The 19183-nt window shown below is 44.6% G+C and overlaps 1 protein-coding gene across 5 annotated transcripts in view; it reads right to left on the bottom strand.

Moving 5' to 3' along the window:
- CAMK4 (calcium/calmodulin dependent protein kinase IV) overlaps nucleotides 1-17314 on the bottom strand; it is a 255441-nt gene extending 238127 nt beyond the window's left edge. Inside the window, exon 1 of one of the 5 annotated variants that reach the window (XM_070794140.1) lies at nucleotides 17192-17314. Coding sequence is in view for 1 of the 5 variants with exons in the window: in XM_070794139.1 (XP_070650240.1) it covers nucleotides 16277-16437 (161 nt within the window). In the remaining 4 variants the exon portion in view is untranslated. Of the gene's footprint in view, nucleotides 1-2320; nucleotides 2346-2435; nucleotides 2465-13519; nucleotides 13534-16276; nucleotides 16576-17191 lie in introns of those variants that run through there. The other 4 variants (XM_070794139.1, XM_070794143.1, XM_070794141.1 and 1 more) reach the window with 4 other exon arrangements.
- Between the last annotated feature and the right edge of the window lie 1869 nt (nucleotides 17315-19183).

The raw sequence follows: 19183 nt of genomic DNA, 5'->3' as shown, positions 1-19183 counted from the left end.
TTTAAGCCTTAGACTCTTAAATGGCACTCACTAGAAAAGGAAGTGTGTCACAGAGTCAGAGTACAGAGACCAAGGTTCTGGTCCACTTCTACTGCTAACTAGCTTTGGAGAGCTGGGAGACACATGTGCCCTTTGCTCAATTTCTAAGGTGCTACCCAGCTTTTTTTCTTGATGAAAGTGAAAGAGGAGAGTGAAAAAGTTGGCTTAAAGCTCAACATTCAGAAAACTAAGATCATGGCATCTGGTCCCATCACTTCATGGCAAATAGATGGGGAAACAGTGGCTGACTTTATTTTTCTGGGCTCCAAAGTCACTGCAGATGGTGATTGAAGCTATGAAATTAAAAGGCGCTTATTCCTTGGAAGAAAAGTTATGACCAACCTAGACAGCATATGGAAAAGCAGAGACATTACTTTGTCAACAAAGGTCCATCTAGTCAAGGCTATGGTTTTTCCAGTAGTCATGTATGGATGTGAGAGTTGGACTGTGAAGAAAGCTGAACGCTAAAGAATTGATGTTTTTGAACTGTGGTGTTGGAGAAGACTCTTGAGAGTCCCTTGGACTGCAAGGAGATCCAACCAGTCCATCCTAAAGGAGATCAGTCCTGAATGTCATTGGAAGGACTTATGTTGAAGCTGAAACTCTAATACTTTGGCCACCTGATGCGAAGAGTTGACTCATTTGAAAAGACCCTGATGCTGGGAAAGATTGAAGGCAGGAGGAGCAGAGGATGACAGAGGATGAGATGGTTGGATGGCGTCACTGACTCAATGGACATGGGTTTGGGTGGACTCCAGGAGTCGGTGATGGACAGGGAGGCTTGGTGTGCTGCAGTCCATGGGGTCAGAAACAGTCGGACACGATTGAGGGACTGAACTGAATGAATATGTGACAAAGTTAAAGTTGGTGCAAATGAGATCTCAAAGCTACAAAATGATTAACATTTTCTAATTTTAATGCTCCTCTTATAAGAAAAGCAAACTGTAAAAATTATACAGAAAGACTTATCTATAGCAGTTATTTTAAATTATCTCCCTCAACCATCTTTTTCTCTACAGATATTGAAAACCTTAAGGTTATACCAAACATTATTTTCAATATGTGAAATGCAAAAGGACAGCAGTTATTTACAAATATTAAGATCTTTCTTGGATCACCTCAAGCTCATACAAAGTCATGCAGTGTCTACTCCATGACTCTACATTGTATGTAAGCTTCTCACTAGCCAAAGTAATGTGAACTTGATTCTTAAAAATTAACAGTTTAAGATATAAAATTGACACCAACTATCAGAGAAGGGAATCAAGTGTTGAAGAAACACTGACCAAGTTTATAAATTCAAATTCAGTAAGACCAGTCAATCTTAAAGGAAATCAACCCTGACTACTCACTGGAAGGACTGATGCTAAAGCTGAAGCTCTAATACTCTGGCCACCTGATGCGAAGAGCCGACTCGTTGGAAAGACCCTGATGCTGGGAAACATAGAGGGCAAGAGGAGAAGGAGAAGAAGGAGGTGAAAGAGGATGAGATGGTTGGATGGCATCACCGATTTGATGAACATGACCTTGGGCAAACTCCGGGAGACAGTGGGGGACAGGGAAGCATGGTGTGCTGTAGTCCATGCGGTCACAAAGAGTTGAACATGCATTGGTGACTCAACGACAGCAACAAAGACTAAGTGAATGTTAATAAACTGGTGCTCAACTAATCAAAAGCATTAACAGGTTTTTCTAGGCTGGAAACTGCACTTGGAACCAGCAGGTGAACGTGTGGTCAGAACTCAGAGGAACACTGGGTTCTCAGTCCTGAGAGAGGTGTGTAAGTGACCACATGAGCTGTCCCAGGTCCAAGTCCTGATGGAAACATACAATATTCAAGATGAGCCAAGTTTTATGTTTTAATAGCTGAGCCTCTAGTTCACAACAAAAACTCCTGTGCCAGCTGCCGAGGAAACAACACACCGGGAGCTGGCAGGCGTGGGCACCTGGAAAGCCCGCAGGTTTGGACACAGACGCAGAGTGGATACCATGGGGGCAGTGCCCGAGGCAGCTTCTAGATGAAGCCAAAGCACCATCACCTTCCCATGAAGTCAGCCTCAGAGATGCGTTCTGAACAGCTGGGAGAGGAACAACGCTGGGCATCTGAGAGAGAAAAAGCGCATCACTCTCCTCCAGCTACGCTTGCCCCACTAACCTAGATTAACTCAGGTTGGCTCCTGAGACACAGCACACCGATTCTGAGGTTTGTGACCAAAGTCGGAAGGGTGTCAAAGTGGAGAAAAGGGGCATATGGGGATTCTGGCAGGCTCAGCTGCCTTACCTGCCACAGCACAACAGACTGGGGGACTTAAACCAGAGAGTTATTCTTCATGGGTCTGAAGGTTGGAAGTTTAAGGTTGGGGCCAGCACAGTTGGGTTCTGGTGAGAGTTCACACCTCAGCTTGCTGACAGCTGACTTCTTGTGTCTTCACACGGCAGAGCGCGAGAGCACGCTTTCCAACCTCTCTTCTTAAGAGAGTGCAGATCAGATCACGAGGGCCCTCCGCCAAACACCATCACACTGGGGATGAGGACTTCAACACGAGACCCATAGTGGGGACACAAGCATCAGGCCGTCACAATGAAGATAAAAGGCAAATGAGGTGGATCTGGGCTCTGGTGGGACAACAGGAACAAGAAGTCAGGTAACAGTAACAGGGAGGTGCTTGTGGGCTGAAGCGCAGCCAGCTCAGTCCTTGGCAAGCAGTGACCTTCCTTCCTTCCCCCTAGAGTCTTTCTTTCGCCACACCACCCCCTCTCTCTGTCATCAAAGATGAGGAGAAACATTTGAGAACACTTCTTTTGACAGAGCATAAAAATCATGACTGTGAAGTTAATGACCCTACTTAGAAGTTAAGTCAAAGGGTGACTTTTTTGATAAAGAATTAGATAAAAAATTAGACATCCCAATAGATGATTTTTCAAATAAAGCCCATCGCATGGCGGACCGCTCCTGCTCTCCTGCCCGACAGTCTCCTTAACTCCTCCTCCACCCTCGGGCAGGCAGGACATGTGTACAGGACATCAGGACATCGCTACTTGCTTACACAGCCACAAATGGGGCATGAGTCAAGCCTTTTCAAGTAGCCATTCCTTCATTACTTTTAAATTTAAATAATTTTAAATGATCCCCTTTCACCATTTTTACTTTCATTAAAAGAAGTAAGTACATGTCTCTAAAAAGAGATGAAGCATTTAAAAAGCACAAAATAAGAAAAAATTATTCAAGATCTTCCAGCACATTTACAAAGCCTTTGGAGGTTAGAGCCCTACTTACTCCAAAAGCTATTCTGTCTCCTGAACACACAGTAAAGAACTAAGGCAATCATCTGGAAATTGATTGATAATCAACTTGGAGAAAACACAGATGCTTGTGGCTAGAAGGTAACTTTGAGGTGGATGATCTAATCATAGAAGGTCACATTATTCCCCGTCATTCAGAGGTTGTTGTTGCATAGTCGCTAAGTCATTTCCTACTCTTTTACAACCCCATGGACTGTAGCCTGCCAGGCTCCTCTGCCCATGGAATTTCCCAGGCAAGAATACTGGAGTGGGTTGCCATTTCTGTCTCTAGGGGATCTTCCCAACCCAGGAGTTGAACTCAGATCTCCTGCAAAGCAGGATACTTACCACTGAGCCACCATGAGGCCCTTTAAGACAGAGCAGCCTGATAAAAGACTGGAGCCCAGAATGTTACAAAGGACTTTGAATTGCAGAGGCCCTGCTGGTATGACTGACTCACTCAACAAATATTTAATGAGTGCTCACTATACCAGGCATTGCAATTGGTCTGAGGACACAGGAGTGAACAAACAGACAGGACCAAGGTCTGGCCCACAGAGGCTCACACTCTAAAGAGAGGGGCAAAGACACTGAATCAGTAATTTCACAGTGTGCTGGTTTAGCAAAGGACCTGTGTAGGGAAGTACCTTGAAGGAAGAGAGATTTGAGAGTGCACTTGTTTTCCTGCAGGTGTTCATCTAATTCCTCAAATGTTTCTTCACTCACTTGTTTTGCACCAACACTTAGTAAGCACGTATGGGAGGCAGCTGCTGCTGCTGCTGCTGCTAAGTCGCCTCCGTCGTGTCCGACTCTGTGCGACCCCATAGACAGCAGCCCACCAGGCTCCCCCGCCTCTGAGATTCTCCAGGCAGGAACACTGGAGTGGGTTGCCATTTCCTTCTCCAATGCATGAAAGTGAAAAGTGAAAGTGAAGTTGCTCAGTCGTGTCCGACTCTCTGAGACCCCATGGACTGGGCCTACCAGGCTCCTCCTTCCAGGCAAGAGTACTGGAGTGGGTTGCCATTGCCTTCTCCGATGGGAGGCAGCTAGTAAGCTGGAGAAGGGGCTTAGTAGCAGGCATGAAAGATGGATAAGATTCAGGGCTCCTCTGTCTGACGAGCAGACGCTCTGGTGGTGAAGACAGAAAGCATTTCCCTGGAAGACAATACATGGATGAGGCGGAATGAGAATGGGAAGGCCCAAGGGGGCAGGGGGAGTCTCCTGAAGGAATTAGAAGGAGGGCATCTCAGGCCAGGGGAGTTTCACGCACAACCCCCGGAGATCTGAGGCCCATGAAGGGTCCCCGGAGGACTCCAGGCGAGACAGGAGCACAGCAGTCTGACGACATGGTCGGGAATCCAGCTACTCCCCGCTCTGCACTTCAGGCTCGCTCCTCATCTGAAAAAATGGCGCCGGTGATGAGATGATCACTTTGTCGTATTAGTGAAATAATTAGCAATGCACATTAAAAAACAAACAAAAAAAATCTCAACACCCAGTGAAAACAGTCCGTGGTGGGAATCAGAAGCGGTGGGGAATAAGGCACTAAGCAGACAAGCTGGGCTCACGTTGCTGGGCCGCCAAGCAAGCTGACTGAGGCGCTTCGCAGCGGCCTCACTGGAACCCTCCTCGCGACCTCCTACCTTCTGCTCCACCTGGGGATGATACTGAACTCAAGTGCCGACCCTGCGGTTCAGCGTCTCTACACACGTGACCTCCTTTCATCCTCGTGGCAATCTTGAGGTGGATGCACCACCGATCTTCACTTCACACGGAGGCCCGGTGATGGCCAGGCCCACGCCAGGAGACGCGCCCCGCGCAGCGCCGCGCATCCCGCGTGCTCACCTCCCGCCTCGGGCTCCGCGGCCTCCTCCCCCGCCCGCCGGGCTCTGCTGTCCAGGACGCTCGGCCTGCTGCCCCGGCCTTAGCCGGCCCCGAGTGCCTGCCGGCCTCGCTGTCCCCTGGCTGAGGCCACCTGAGGGCCTCGCCTCCATCCCCGGGCCCCAAGCGGGAACTGGGCCCCCAGCCCCTCGGCCCGGGCTAAACCTCACCCGCCCTGGGCGCCCCGCTCAGCCTGGACACCACCTCCTCAGAACCTCAAAACCGGACAGAACCCCACCGTGTGCCTTGAATTACTAATTTACTGAATTATATAGTTTGAATTTGGATGCATTTAATAACATATCTTATTTTCTCACTGGCTGTCCTAACAGGGAGCTTTGAAGCAATAAGATTTACTTGAATGAAGAGGCAGCAGTGCATTTATATCTTGTTAAAGATAACACTTGGACTGACTAGCTGTTACAACTAAAGAACACCTTTGTGTGTGAAAGTCCCACATGGAAAGTTGTCATTTACTAAGTTAGAGTCACTAACTAACTGTCCTTTCAAGACAGTACAAGAAGTAAAGCAGACCAAGCTAAAAAGTACAAGATGCGGTGTAATGAAAGGGAAAATGCAAGCGAAGTCCCTACTAAACAGTCCATGAAGACTGAAAGTCGGAAAAAATCATTCAAATACTGCATTATAGTCATAACAAACGTGTGAACACAACAGATTTGCGATCCCCTACTCTTCTCTGTTCTGGCTTGTAATATTAGTCAAATACTCACCATGACATAAAGAAAGTACAGTTTTAACAAAAAATGCTACCACAAACTAGTAAAGAAAATGGTGAAGAACACATTATATGCGTTGCTTTTTTAGCAACTCATTCTAATCAGAATGTAGTCTCAAGTCTAGCTTTTTTTTTTTTTTTTGCACCTGGTGAATTTTTCAACCATATCACCCTGAAGCATGACTTAAAAAGTAATTAACTGATGACAATGCATTTGTTAACCAAGTTAAACTCAGCATCCTGGCATGAATTGCCCACAACTCTTCAAGCCCTGACCATCAAACACTTTAGGAAAATGCAGTCAATAGCCTAAGCCAGCAGTTGACAAAATTTACCATGAAGTAAGTTAGGTATTTTCAAACTGACATTCTTGCTTATGAATTCTGGGTTCAACAACCACACACACACACAAAAACAAACGTCAAAACCAAAATTCATTTAACCCTCTGCTTGATGGGCAAACTGTATTCCTTTTCTCTCTCTTTTTTTTTTATTTTGCTATATGACTTTTGGTTATAATGGCAGTTAAGCTCTTATCAAAACCTCTCATCAGGTAGTCTTAAAATGCATAACAAGTGCACATATGAGTCCACTTCCCCTTTCTGCACAAGTCACACCTTGCAATATGATTTCTTTTTGATCTATATATTTGCTTTAAAATAATTTTCATAGAGTAAAATGTTAGTATTTAAGTAAAAAACTTACTCAGTAGCCACTTAAAACTACTATTCTTTGATCCAGTAATCGTCCAACAAAATGTTTTGAGCGCATGCTCCCAAACTGTGTATACTTATATACCTATAAATTCAACACATATGTTGCTAAACCAATATGTGATGTTCTTTTCAAAACATTTATAAAACACAAAAATTAGAAAAGTAAGTAAAGATAGATTCTCTTCTACATTCTTTTAACATCCCAATATATTATTCACCCCCTGGGTATGAACATCCAACTTTGGAGACCTCTGCTTTAGTTAAGATATAAGTGACTGCTTTACTTTAGTTCTAAAGTCTATTCAAATGAAAAAGAAATATTTTTTTTTAATGCTTAAAACAGTCTCAAGGGCCCTTAGTTAGTCTACCTGTGATACATGCATGGCTTACAGAAGGTCACTCAACATGCAGGTAATATACTAGTGCATAGAAAAATTCAACATGCAGGTAATATACTAGTGCATAGAAAAAGGAACTAAACTCTATTAATTAGAGGCAAACAGATTTAGCATATTACTTTTGTAATATCTATCATTTCAAATATGAGAATGATCAATTGAAATTGATTTAATTATTATACACAAAATAAATGACCCTCCAATAATCTTTGAATGTGAATGCTGATCATGATGTGGAAGTTTTATGGTATGGAAATTTAGCTTAAAGTACACCCTTCAAGTAAAGTTACTTCATTTTCAAAAGCAAGAATGATGAATGAAACTAACCAACGTACTATACATGCAAGAACTGCAACTGATTTAGTTTCAACATATATAGAAAAAGGATGAGAATGCATTTAAAGACTGTGCCCACTGAAAACACTATTAGGTTGACATGTCCCAAGTAAAAGGGAGATTAAAGGTAGTTACTTGAATAAATGAAGCTTTGATGTCATTTTAATCTGAAATTTTCATGTATGTGAGGAGTAGAAGTTTACCTTGACTGATCTAGGTCTTGGGTCAGCAAATCATGGGCTAAGGGCCTAAGATAGCAGCCACTTATTTTTGAACAGTCTGCAACTGAAGAATAGTTTTTACATTTTAAAATGGTTTTTAAAAATCAAAGAATAATAATATTAAGTGACATAAAAATTATATGAAATTGAAATTTCACTGTCATTAATAAAGTTTTCCACTGGTCATGTATAGATGTGAGAGTTGGACTATAAAGAAAGCTGAGGACAGAAGAATTGATGCTTTTGAACTGTGGTGTTGGAGAAGACTCTTGAGAGTCCCTTGGACTGCAAGGAGATCCAACCAGTCAATTCTAAAGGAGATCAGTCCTGGGTGTTCATTGGAAGGACTGATGTTGAAGCAGAAACTCCAATACTTTGGCCATCTGATGCGAAGAGCTGACTGATTTGAAAAGACCCTGATGCTGGGAAAGATTGAGGTCAGAAGGAGAAGGGGACGACAGAGGATGAGATGGTTGGATGGCATCGCTGACTCAATGGACATGGGTTTGGGCAGATTCCGGGAGTTGGTGATGACAGGGAGCCCTGGTGTGCTGCTGTTCATGGGGTCGCAAAGAGTCAGAAACGACTGAGCGACTGAACTGAACTGAACTGAACTGAATAAAGTTTTATTGGAACACAGCCATGTGCATTGGTTTCTGTGTGTCTGTGGCTGATTTTAGTTAATTATCAGGGTTAAGAGTTGCCAGAGAGAACTGTGACCCTCAAAACCTAAAGCAGTTCTGTCCCTTTCCAGGCTCTTTACCCAGTACTGATCTTAATCCCCTCAATCCCACACTTCCCCTTTATTATCCTATCCACGGAGTGCAGAAAGGTTTTTTTTTTTTTAAACCAACATGGTAAATTCTCTTTTACCCATCCCCCTCACTTATCTGCATTAAGAGTTAGAGGCAAATGCTGTGTTCCACATCTTTACCCTAAGATGCAGCTGCTTCTATAGCCACCTTTTGCTCTCATAATGGTTACTTTCTGTTTTAAGTATAATTTTGGTTTTCAGCTGATACAAACTCAGTCATTTTTTTCACAGGCTTTCTTTGTTCTTATATCAACTTACCCTTCTAACCTTATTTCTCATTACAATATTCATACTTTATAAAACTTACAAAATAAATTGTATACCCCACATTTTTCTGCCAAGTTTTGCCTTTTTTTTAGAATGTAGTTTCCACCTGGGATACTCTTCACCAAAGCTATACCTTGTTAAAATCCTGCCAGATTAAAAAATAAAATAAAATAAAATCCTGCCAGATTTCAAGATCCACCCCTCCCAAAGAAGACACCTCAATCTTCCCAGTCAAAATTATCACTTCGCTGTAAGTGAGATTGCTCAGTCGTTTCCGACTCTTTGCGACTCCACGGACTGTAGCCTACCAGTCCAAGGGATTTTCCAGGCAAGAATACTGGAGTGGGTTGCCATTTCCTTCTCCAGAGGATCTTCCGGACCCAGGGATCCAAGCCGGCTCTCCTGCATTGTAGTCAGAGGCTTCACAGTCTGTGTCACTGCTGTAATTCTCATTATCTCCACATGGTGTGCTCGCATGCTAAGCGCACAGGCTCCTCTGTCCATGGGATTCTCCAAGTAAGAATACTGGAGTGGCTTACTGTGCCCTCCTCCAGGGGACCTTCCTGACCCGGAGATCGAACACACGACTCTTACGTCTCCTGCACGGGGAGACAGATTCTTTACCCCAACACCACCTGGGAAGCCCCTCCATTTTGCATTAGTCTTCTTTGTTTTTCTCAGCTTAACTGTTGCTGCCTCATCAGCAAACCATGCGTGTGGATGCCAAGCAGGGTTTTATTTATCACATTCATTCATACTCTAACCTCTTCCCTGTCCACACCCTGTCCCCACCCCTCCCCATACCATAAAGTGTCCAGTTCATAATATTCAAAAGATGAGACTTGTAACACAGAGGACTTCAAGCCGCATGAAGATATGGAATTCAATAATAGTAAATCAAAAGATGACAACATCATTCTCTTTTCAATTATTTTCAATCTTTGCGATTACATCAAGAGGAAAACCTCAATTTGTGCTACTATGGTTTAAACTCTCTAATCTTTGATAATCTCCCTTTTTAACAAAGAGAAAAACAATTCTAGGCTTGGAGCCTTCTGGAGGCAAGCATTTCTGCTACAATTTAGTAAAAATGCTTTGTTTTTATTGCTTCTATTTATGGCATGAATACTGGTTTTCAATTTAATGAAAATAAGTAATGTCAGTAAGTAAATTTAGGTTAACCAAAATGAGGTGATTTAAACAAAAACATTAAGCAAATTATAGCACAAGGGTTATGTATATACAACAGAAATCAACGGTATTACATAAAAATGGAAGAAACATTTGATTGTAGCAGATAATCAATAAAGCCAAATGACTTTAATCCATCAAACTCCTTGTTAACTATCTTACATCACTAAAAGAAAATCACGCAAAAGACGAGCTTCCAGCTTCTGAGACAGGGGTTCTCAAAAGAAGAGGAGGTGGCATTTGAAACATCTAGAGACATTTTTTGGAGGAGAAAATGGCAACCCACTCCACAATTCTTCCCTGTCTGGCGGGCTACGCCCTACGGGGTCACAGTCAGACACGACTGAGCATACACACACACAAACACACACTCAGACATGTTTGCTAGTCACAACTGGTGGAGTAGGCTCAGGCAGCTACCTGCAGCTAGTGGGTAAAGACCAGGGAGACTGCTAAACATCTCACAAGGCACAGGACGGCCCCACAACACGGAGCTATCCGGCCCCAAACCTCTACAGCGCCAAGGCTGAGAAACTGCTCTGAGAAAAAGAGCAAGCTGAACACGTCCTACCCTCTGCCCACAGTTATAAATCGTCCTCTGTGCAGCACGCTGTCCTTATTCGATCTTTGTCACCGATAAGATTGCTGAGGAAATCTCCCACCCAAACCTTTCATTATTTTACATGGCCCACACAGCCGCTGCCCTCGGTGGGCAATTAGAATTTTAAAAACAGACTGCACTGGGGCATGTCCTTTATATGCTAATATTATGCCATCAATATTTAGATCAAACTTCCTAATTAAACCATGGAAGTTATGACATTTTCAGATGATCCTGCATTATCAAATAGATTTTTTAAAATAATTGAGGTAAAGATTAATACAATTTCAGTAAAACCTTGACTCTGATATTGATTTCATGTAAAGTTCTTTGACTTGAATTATATGCTTCATTGACTCAAATACTATATTTTGCAGAATAAAGCTGACCTTGAAATTTTTTTAATTCAATATTTTTTATTATATACATTAGCTTTCCTGAAAGGGAGTTTAAAGAGAACTACTTTTTAATCTAGCAAAAATAAAATCATTAACATAAAACAATATAACTGTTAGTAGCTGAAATAGTTCACTTGGCTACCACTCAGTACTTTATTCTCAAAACTATTATTGCAAATACATAATCCACACAGATGTGTCTGAGGGTAAGTGTTTACAAGAAAGGTCTTTGAAGCTCTTTTGTGGTTAGTGTTTTCGTTCTTTCTCTTTTTTTTTTCCAAGTAGAGTTCACCAGAGCAACTTAGAAGCAGACAACACCTGGGTCTTTTTATGTTTTTTGTTTTTTTTTTTCCAAATTAAAAGTTATTTTTACCCTTGCAACAGTATTTAAACAAGGAAAAATACTGTATTCTTAAAGTAATGATGCTATCATTATCTTCACTTTCCTTAAAGGTTCTTTACAGCGACAGTATTTCTAAATTTAGCATTTACTATTTATTAACTTTAGTAGCTGGCATGGCTTGGAGGCATTTCATGCCTTTGAATTCAAGCTGGTTTAACTCTTAATTCCGACATGCCTGTGGTAAAACGATGGTAAAGGTGAAACTGAATCCTCTTCATTTCAGAGCCACAAAGCACTCTGCCAACAGTAAAGCAGCGTTATTTTGAACAGGAAAAAGTTACAGAGGTGGCGGTCATCAATACTCACACTGCCAAGAAAGAAAACCGAATGCTGAGATTAGGGTCACGGTTGCACATGTTTTAGGGAGAAGATAAGCAGGTCCCCAGATTATCCTTTCCTTGGGGTTCCCAGAACTGAGATGATCACAGCAGGACCCACAGTGCTGGCCCATTTTGTTACCATTCATCCATTCTCTTCAAAATCGTTTACTGAGCACCTGCTGGGTACTGAGCACTGTGGTAGGCAATGAGTACCCAGCAGTGAATCAGCCAGATCTACAGACCTTCAGCGTTGGTGCAAAGAGCGTGTGCAGCCCCAGTCGCTATTCTCCCACTTGCAACCCCACCTCGCTCCTGAGTCAACTGCCTGAGAAAAGAATCAGGTGCACCAAGAACAAGAGAGGGACTAAACAGGTACACTTTAAATTCCTAGTGAGATTAAAAAATAAAAACCACAGCATCCCCCAAGAGCTCAAGAAACCCCGCGCAGCGAGTGTGGCAGGAGGCCCGCGGGCAGCTGCAGGGCCCACAGACCAGTGTCAGGGAAGATGGAGAACTCGGGAGCGCCGGCGGAGAGTGCTGGGAGGGCGCGGACAAACAGAAGGACAGGGCAGGGCAAAGAGGGTCTGAGTCCTTTTAGCCAGGAGCACAGGCTGCAGCCGTCCTCTTAGAAGATGCACCCTCTGCTGTCCCTTACAGGAAGCATTTCCTGACCATCACCCGGGAACAAAGTTAGGTGTTACTGAGTGGAATACAGCCCTGCTCAGGCCTTTGGATTCCTCTGCTTCACAGTGAAGATGCTCCTGGTCCAGCCTCCTGAAATGCTCAGTCAGTCCAGGAGATACTCCACCCTTCTCTTATAGAGACATCAGAGTTTTTCCAAAAGTGTTTGAAAAGGCAGACCCAATCATGCTGGAAATAAAGACAGGGGAATTTTTCTTCTCAGAGCTGTGCCATCGGACAGGATTCAGTGTCACCAACTGGTCTGCTCCTCTCAAAAGGACTATCACACAGAGCTAGGCCTAAAACAGTCCTTTTAAAACTGAGTCACAACCTACCGGTAGGATGTAGAATCACATGGGTTCAGTCAATATTTTTAAGAAACTAGGATAAAATCAAACAGCATAGAATAGGAAATATCAGAACACATTGTTGGTAATAAGAATAAACATTATTTTAGCAAACTTCCCCCCATTTTACACACACATATGACTCATTATCTAAATCTATTTCATTCTGAGCAAGGATACACATAGCAAGGGACCCTATACAATTATAATTATACGGGGTTGCTATGTACGTTTTTTAAAAATTGTGAACCAACTCAGGGGAGGGATAGAGCAGGCACTGAAAGTCATTAGCCCGAAAAAACTGTAGTGAAGTGGCGCGAAAAGTTTTCAAAAGTTTTGATTCCAAAAAAATCAATTTCAACTCAAAAAGAGAACAGAAGTAGATTTTTCAACCTTTTCCCCAAATACTTTAATTATGTGATTTTCACACTCTTATTCTTTTGTCCTAATTATCTTTCATTTGCTTCCCTGAACTTGTGTGTGTGTGCTGCAGGGTGGTAGGGGGACACACATCTGATCTTGTGACAAATATCCTTTCAATCTCATACCAAAGACAGGAACAAAAGCTGAGAGATAACCAAAGCCCAAACCACAGAGCAGCCCAGGCCAAATTATGCTCCTCTGTTTGCCAAACCACCAGACAGGATCTTGGCCACAGGGAAGCTCGCTTCTCCCTTGGAAAAACCTTTGAAACACCAGTTTCTCAAATCACTGGGCAAATGACCAACCACTCTCTAGGATACAGAGCCCTGAATGGGATCAAGGCCAATTCATCTTTTTAAGTAGAACTGAATTTGTTGTGAACTTGGTTTTCGTGAACTTTTAAACAAATTTTATAAACACAGCAGTATTTTCAAATGTGGTTTTTAGAAAAATAAATTCGCTTACCTGAAACTCTTAAATAATTCCTCTCAACACCTTTCCGTTCCTGACTTACTCGCAATCTGAAAAAAGCAAGCTATGACATCCCCCCGGTCTGACTGTTTATATGTGGGTCGGTGCCGTGAGCACCACATGGGGAATCCAGGTGGTTACAGCCACAGGAATTTTGTTCCCCGAAATTCCCAAATCCATCCTCAAAGTATGATGATGCCCTGATGGTCATATGTCCAATATTCTTGAAATCAGGAGTCACTAGCTTACAACAGGTAACTGCAATGGATTACTCTCTTACTTAATCTACACTGGTCTGCAGGGAACAGTGTGCACCCTGTAACTAACCACAGTGGCTCCACACAGCACCAGGGACATTGTTCTCTTACTCTGAATGACAACCATGTTACTAGGAACTACATGTTTGGGCAGGCAGACTTGGTGCAAGACCGAGAGGAGAGAGAGGGAAGGCTTGGAGCCAACTGACCGAGCCCCCACCTTATCACTAGTGGGGTAAGGAAGCACACTTTTGTCACTCAGTCAGTACCTACAACTATAATTCTGTTGGATTCTCTGGCTTTAGAGATTCTTAACAATTATATTTGTAACATGGTTTTTTTTGTTTTAGGTTTATTTTGTTGAAAAAAATAAGTTTTTGGAATTCCCTGGTGGTCCAGTGGTTAGGACTCTGCTCTTCCACTGCTGGTTCAATCCCCAGTCAGGGAACTAAAAGCAGTCATGCTGCGGCAAAAAAGACAAGCAAGCATGCAAAGAAATAAACAAAACATTCTGATCATGAAGTGACAGTATTTCTCAAAGTCTCAACCAAATGGAGTACGTATGCACCTCACCAATACTGCCATCTACAGAGAACTTGCCTAATATACTTGAATACTGAGAAAGAGGACAGGAGGAACCATTTTCAACCTCTTCTCAAAATATTTTAATTCTGTGATTTTTATAGCCATCAAATGACTCGATGGCAGAGTGACAGTCTGAGCATATATAACTGATTTATATTTGTGCTCCAAAATTACTGCAAAATACAACAAGCTTTTTTGAAAAACATAACAAACTCCAAATTCCTTAGGTTTTTCCTATGAAGTCTACTATTCCGTATATGTATGCAACTGGTATTTTCCCATTTTCCCATTCATTACATAAAAGAAAGTTTCCTGAGTTAAGCTTGCAACCCTTAATCACACAGCTAATGTGTGCTGAGGTTAAGTCAGAGCCAATGAGGGGCATCTAAGGTAAATGTCATTCAGAAAACAGGCAGATTTGGTGGTGGGACAGTCCCTACACACCATCAGGCGCTTCCTCTACTAGGTGGCAGTTTCTGAAACTCACCAATTTTAAGCAGGTTACCACTTTAATCAGAAGTTTACAGGGTTCCACTGCAGCTCATCACACAACTATGTAGGCTTCAAACCTTACAGAAGGAGGCGTTTTATCTTCAGCTATATTAGGGAGTGCATGCAATAGCAGATCTTTAGATGAACACTGAAAAGCTTGATCAAAACAGGATTTTACATATTATTCAATGTTTAAATATTCTGCAAACCTTTTCAAGAGTGGCAACTCCTAAATTTCAGTCAGAAGTTTTGCCCTTCTTACACACCTCTGCACTCAGTGGGCCATTAACAGAGGCAATTCAGAGAGAAGTGGCCCTTACACAGTCCCACTAAGGACCAACATCCAGAATCCCATACTGTAGTCTCCAGTGACACTAAAAAGAAAATGACTGCTAACTCTATTCCAGCAAAAAAAAAAAAAAGAAAGAAAGAAAAAAGAAATTTGCAAAGAAATATTAAGTATAGAAGTTTCAACTTGTTAACGGTTGAAATTACATCTTTAGATTCCATATAATAAAGGGTCCAATTCTAAAATGAATATTGAAAAGAGGTCTCCCTACCTATGAATAACAGAAAGAAAGGAGGAAAAAGGAAGGGGAAAATATTTTTCAGTGGATAAAAATATAGGAACATATGGCATCATGCACGTGGCAAGATCACTACCTGTTTGGGTCTTCAAAGCAGGGATGAGGGACATTTCTGCAACCCCAGGGAGATGGTTTTCTGCATACATAATTAAACAAATCACTCCAGCCCGTCAAAGAGCAGCAGAACTCTTCTCACTAATTACCACGGCCTCTCCTTTAAAGCCACACTAGTTCATTATTCTGCCTTCAACTCCCTTAAATGATTCATTCCCCTTCACTCCTGAGCAGACTCTGCGGGGAAGCTGGTGTTTAAGTTTAATCTCCAGTGCCACTTGCTTTGGAGAGCTTGATGAGGGGAAGGAGGAAGAATCGAAACTAATATTTCTGTCAAGATTTGGAGAGGCATCCTCCGCCCCTCATCCCCAAAAAATAACTAGACAGACAGGACCCTCTGGCAAGCTATAATCGCGATCAGAGACGCCGCTTGGGCAAGCAGGGCCCACGTGCGGTGGAGCTGTCACCCGCGGAGGCGGCAGCCGGAGAGGCGGCGGCGGTGGGGAGCACCCGGGCTGCCGCCCGCAGCTGCACCGGCCTGGGCGCGCGCGGCGACGCCGGCTCGCTCGTGAACGGTCCCGGGCTCTCTCCCGGAGCCGGCAGAACCCAAGGGCCGGGAGGCCGGCCCCGGTATTCCGGGGAGCTGGAGCCGCAAAAGGCAAGCGCCCGAAGCGCGCCGCCGGCAGAAGCCCCAGCCGGCGCCCAGGATGTCCGGCTCCTCCAGGTCCGAGCGCCTCAGCCCGCCGCCCCCAGCCCCCCAGGCCGCCCCGCCGTACCGTCCCAGCTCCGACTCCACCTCGAAGAAATCGCCCAGAGCATCCCTGTTGGAGCCGTCGACCCAGTAATCCGGAACCAGGCTCCCGGGTCCCGGGGCCACGGTGGCGGTGACCGAGGAGCAGGACGAGGCGGAGCACGAGGGCGTCGTGACTTTGAGCATCTTCGCGGCGGGACTCCGCTGGCGCCGCCGCCGTTTGCCGGAGCGAGGAGTCCCCGCCCGCGAGCGCCGGCGCGAGCTGCGCCCTGCAAGCGCGCCCCCGCCGGCCCCTCCGCGCGGCTGCGCTCCCCTCCGCGCGGCTGCGCTCCCCTCCGCGCGGCTGCGCTGCTCTCCGCGCGGGCTGCGCTCCTTTCCGCGCAGCTGCGGCTCCCCTCCGCGCGGGCTGCGCTCCCCTCCGCGCTCGAGAGCGTGCGGGGGCGCGAGGGACCGGGAGAGGGTGCAGGAGAGCCGAGCCGCCCGCGGGAGGGGCGGAGGCTGTGGCCGCGAGCGGCGCCGCCCCGCGCTCCCTCCTCCCGCACCGAGCCTCCCCACCCCTCCCTCCTTCCCTCTTCGGCGCGGAGCCCGCGGGGCGGCTCCGGATGCGGGAGACTGGGTGAGGCCCCCGGCCGGAGCATCCCCGCCCGCGCCCTCCTGCGGGCGCCGGGAGCCGCGGCGGCCGCTCCGAGCGGACAGCGCCCGGCGCGCCCGGGGGCACCTGGGCCGGGCGCCCTGCACGGCGGCGTCACGGGGACCCGGCGGTGGTGGTGCCACCCGAGCGCGCCCGGCGCGAGGCCCTCCACACAGCGCCAGCCCACCAGCCGTCCCGCCTGCCCCCGTCAGAGGGCGTGTGGGTGGCTGGGGTGTCCGGCCCGCGGCCGCCGGGCCTCGGGAGCCGCCACGCACAGAGCCGGGAAGGCGGAGGAAGGGACGCGCTGACCTGACTCTGGACGAAGTCTCCGGCGGGGACAGCTGCTGCCTTGCTGCTGCGGGCGCTGCCTCCTCGGCACTGCTGGAGCTCCTGAAAGGGCAGCTATCTGCTGTGACTGGCTGACTCCAGCTTCCGAAGGCTAGCGACAGAAGTGACCAGAGAATTCCAGGTTTGGAAGGGGGCCTCTGGAAGCCAACTAGTCCAGCTCTCTGCCTTAACGCGGGACTTGGCATCATTCATGACAGAGAAGACTGCTGTCTTTAAAGCTCTTTCCTCTTCCCAGTAGAGCTGTCCTATCACAAGTCTTCTAATGTCTGTCCATCAACCTTCAAGGCTATCGTTCTAAGTATTGGTTAAATTTACATTGAATATTTCTACCCTTGAACATTTTTCTTTTTAGATTTCAGCAGAGATGAAAATAACTAGTCATTATATTATGTAATGAATTTTTGTATGTATAAAGACATTACATCACATCTTTCTGGCTAAATAACTTTGAGCCCTTTATTTAATCTTACTTCACACGTGTTAGTCCTTTTTTTTGTTTCCCGCAACATGTACTAAAGTCTTTTCAGTGTGTGTCCATTCCTGATTATACCAGTAAACATGGTCCAGTAGTTTCTTCTATTACTGATTAATTTATCACTGTTAAGAGTTTTTGTGCTATATTGGTGGACTACCAAAAATAAAACAAAAAAGCAAAAACCCCAAAATCTAACTAATTAATGACAGGAATGTGACTCATTTGAAAATTAAAAGTAAATTCAGAAACTATTCCTCACAGATAATTATATGAAGATCAGCATATGATCAGTTTACAAAAGGCCTAAAGAACAGCAAGTACATGTAGAGTCACACAAATGAAGTTAATACCAGATTATATTCAGTAAAATACAAATGCTCACATGACTTGTAACTTCAGAGAACGAATTCCGTAATCTTCATGTTAGAAAATGGAAGTTCACAAACAAAGCAGTCTGATGAAGCTCTTGAAAGTAAATTCTGGTTCTTACTAAGTAAGAGTCCTTTGGTTTGCTCTGACCGGTGGAAGGGTGGGCATGAAGTAGCGGCCAAGCCGTTTGTTTTATTTACACTTCTCGGAGGCAAGGCCTGAGTGGCAGCACCACATGCACATACGTGTCTGCTGTGAGCAGTTCTTTTACAGCCCAAGTTGAAAGCAAGCACATTACGCTAAACAAGCCGGCAAGCCTCCCCCGCTACTTTAAGGAACAATGGAAGGGAAACAGTATTTCACTGTGCAAAGGTGACGGCAGAGTTGGCATTTACATCCAACATTGGTTTAGTTATTTGACACCTCGGCTTTTCACAACTGACTTTTGTAAAAGCGTTATTAGCTGAAGTTTAAAAAGAGGGTGTTTGGTTTCATAAATGCAGTTTATATTTATTTGAAAATTAGAGATGACAATTTGGTGGAATAGGAATAGAATCTACGCGGTTTATCATCACTCATTTTTAAATGCCATCTAAAACGACAGAAAAGGAGCAAACCCATATATCCACAAAAAGAACAGGAGGAATAATATCAACTAAAACTTAAAATCTTGAAACAAACAAATGGTCACTGACTCAGAAGACTGGATATACCTGAACCCCAGATTTACAATTGGGAGAAGCCAATATGAAGAAATAGAATTCTTGCCACAGAGTTCCAGAAATACTCAGGAATCAGAGTACTAGATCTTTCTAAAAGTAGAGTGGAGAGTAAGATACTGGTTCAATGTTTTTTTCATAAGAAGCCCTTAGTCCCAACATTTCTTCTTCTGCTATTCACAGCCAAAACCCACAGTTCCTACAGTTCCCTTTGAAAAGAGAGATTTAATCTTTAGAAATGTTGAACAAAAAATGAAGTATGTCTTAATTACAAGATATAGCTATGAATGTACTGAAAACAGAGGGATTTGTGAAACTCTACACAAAAAGCAGTGAGAATTCCAAGTCCAGCAGGCTCCCAGGATGCTGAAAATCAGGCTTGTATCTATC

The sequence above is a fragment of the Bos indicus genome, chromosome 7, assembly GCF_029378745.1.
Source record: "Bos indicus isolate NIAB-ARS_2022 breed Sahiwal x Tharparkar chromosome 7, NIAB-ARS_B.indTharparkar_mat_pri_1.0, whole genome shotgun sequence".
In the NCBI taxonomy this organism is placed as follows: domain Eukaryota; kingdom Metazoa; phylum Chordata; class Mammalia; order Artiodactyla; family Bovidae; genus Bos; species Bos indicus.
This window is presented reverse-complemented; position numbering and strand designations above follow the sequence as displayed.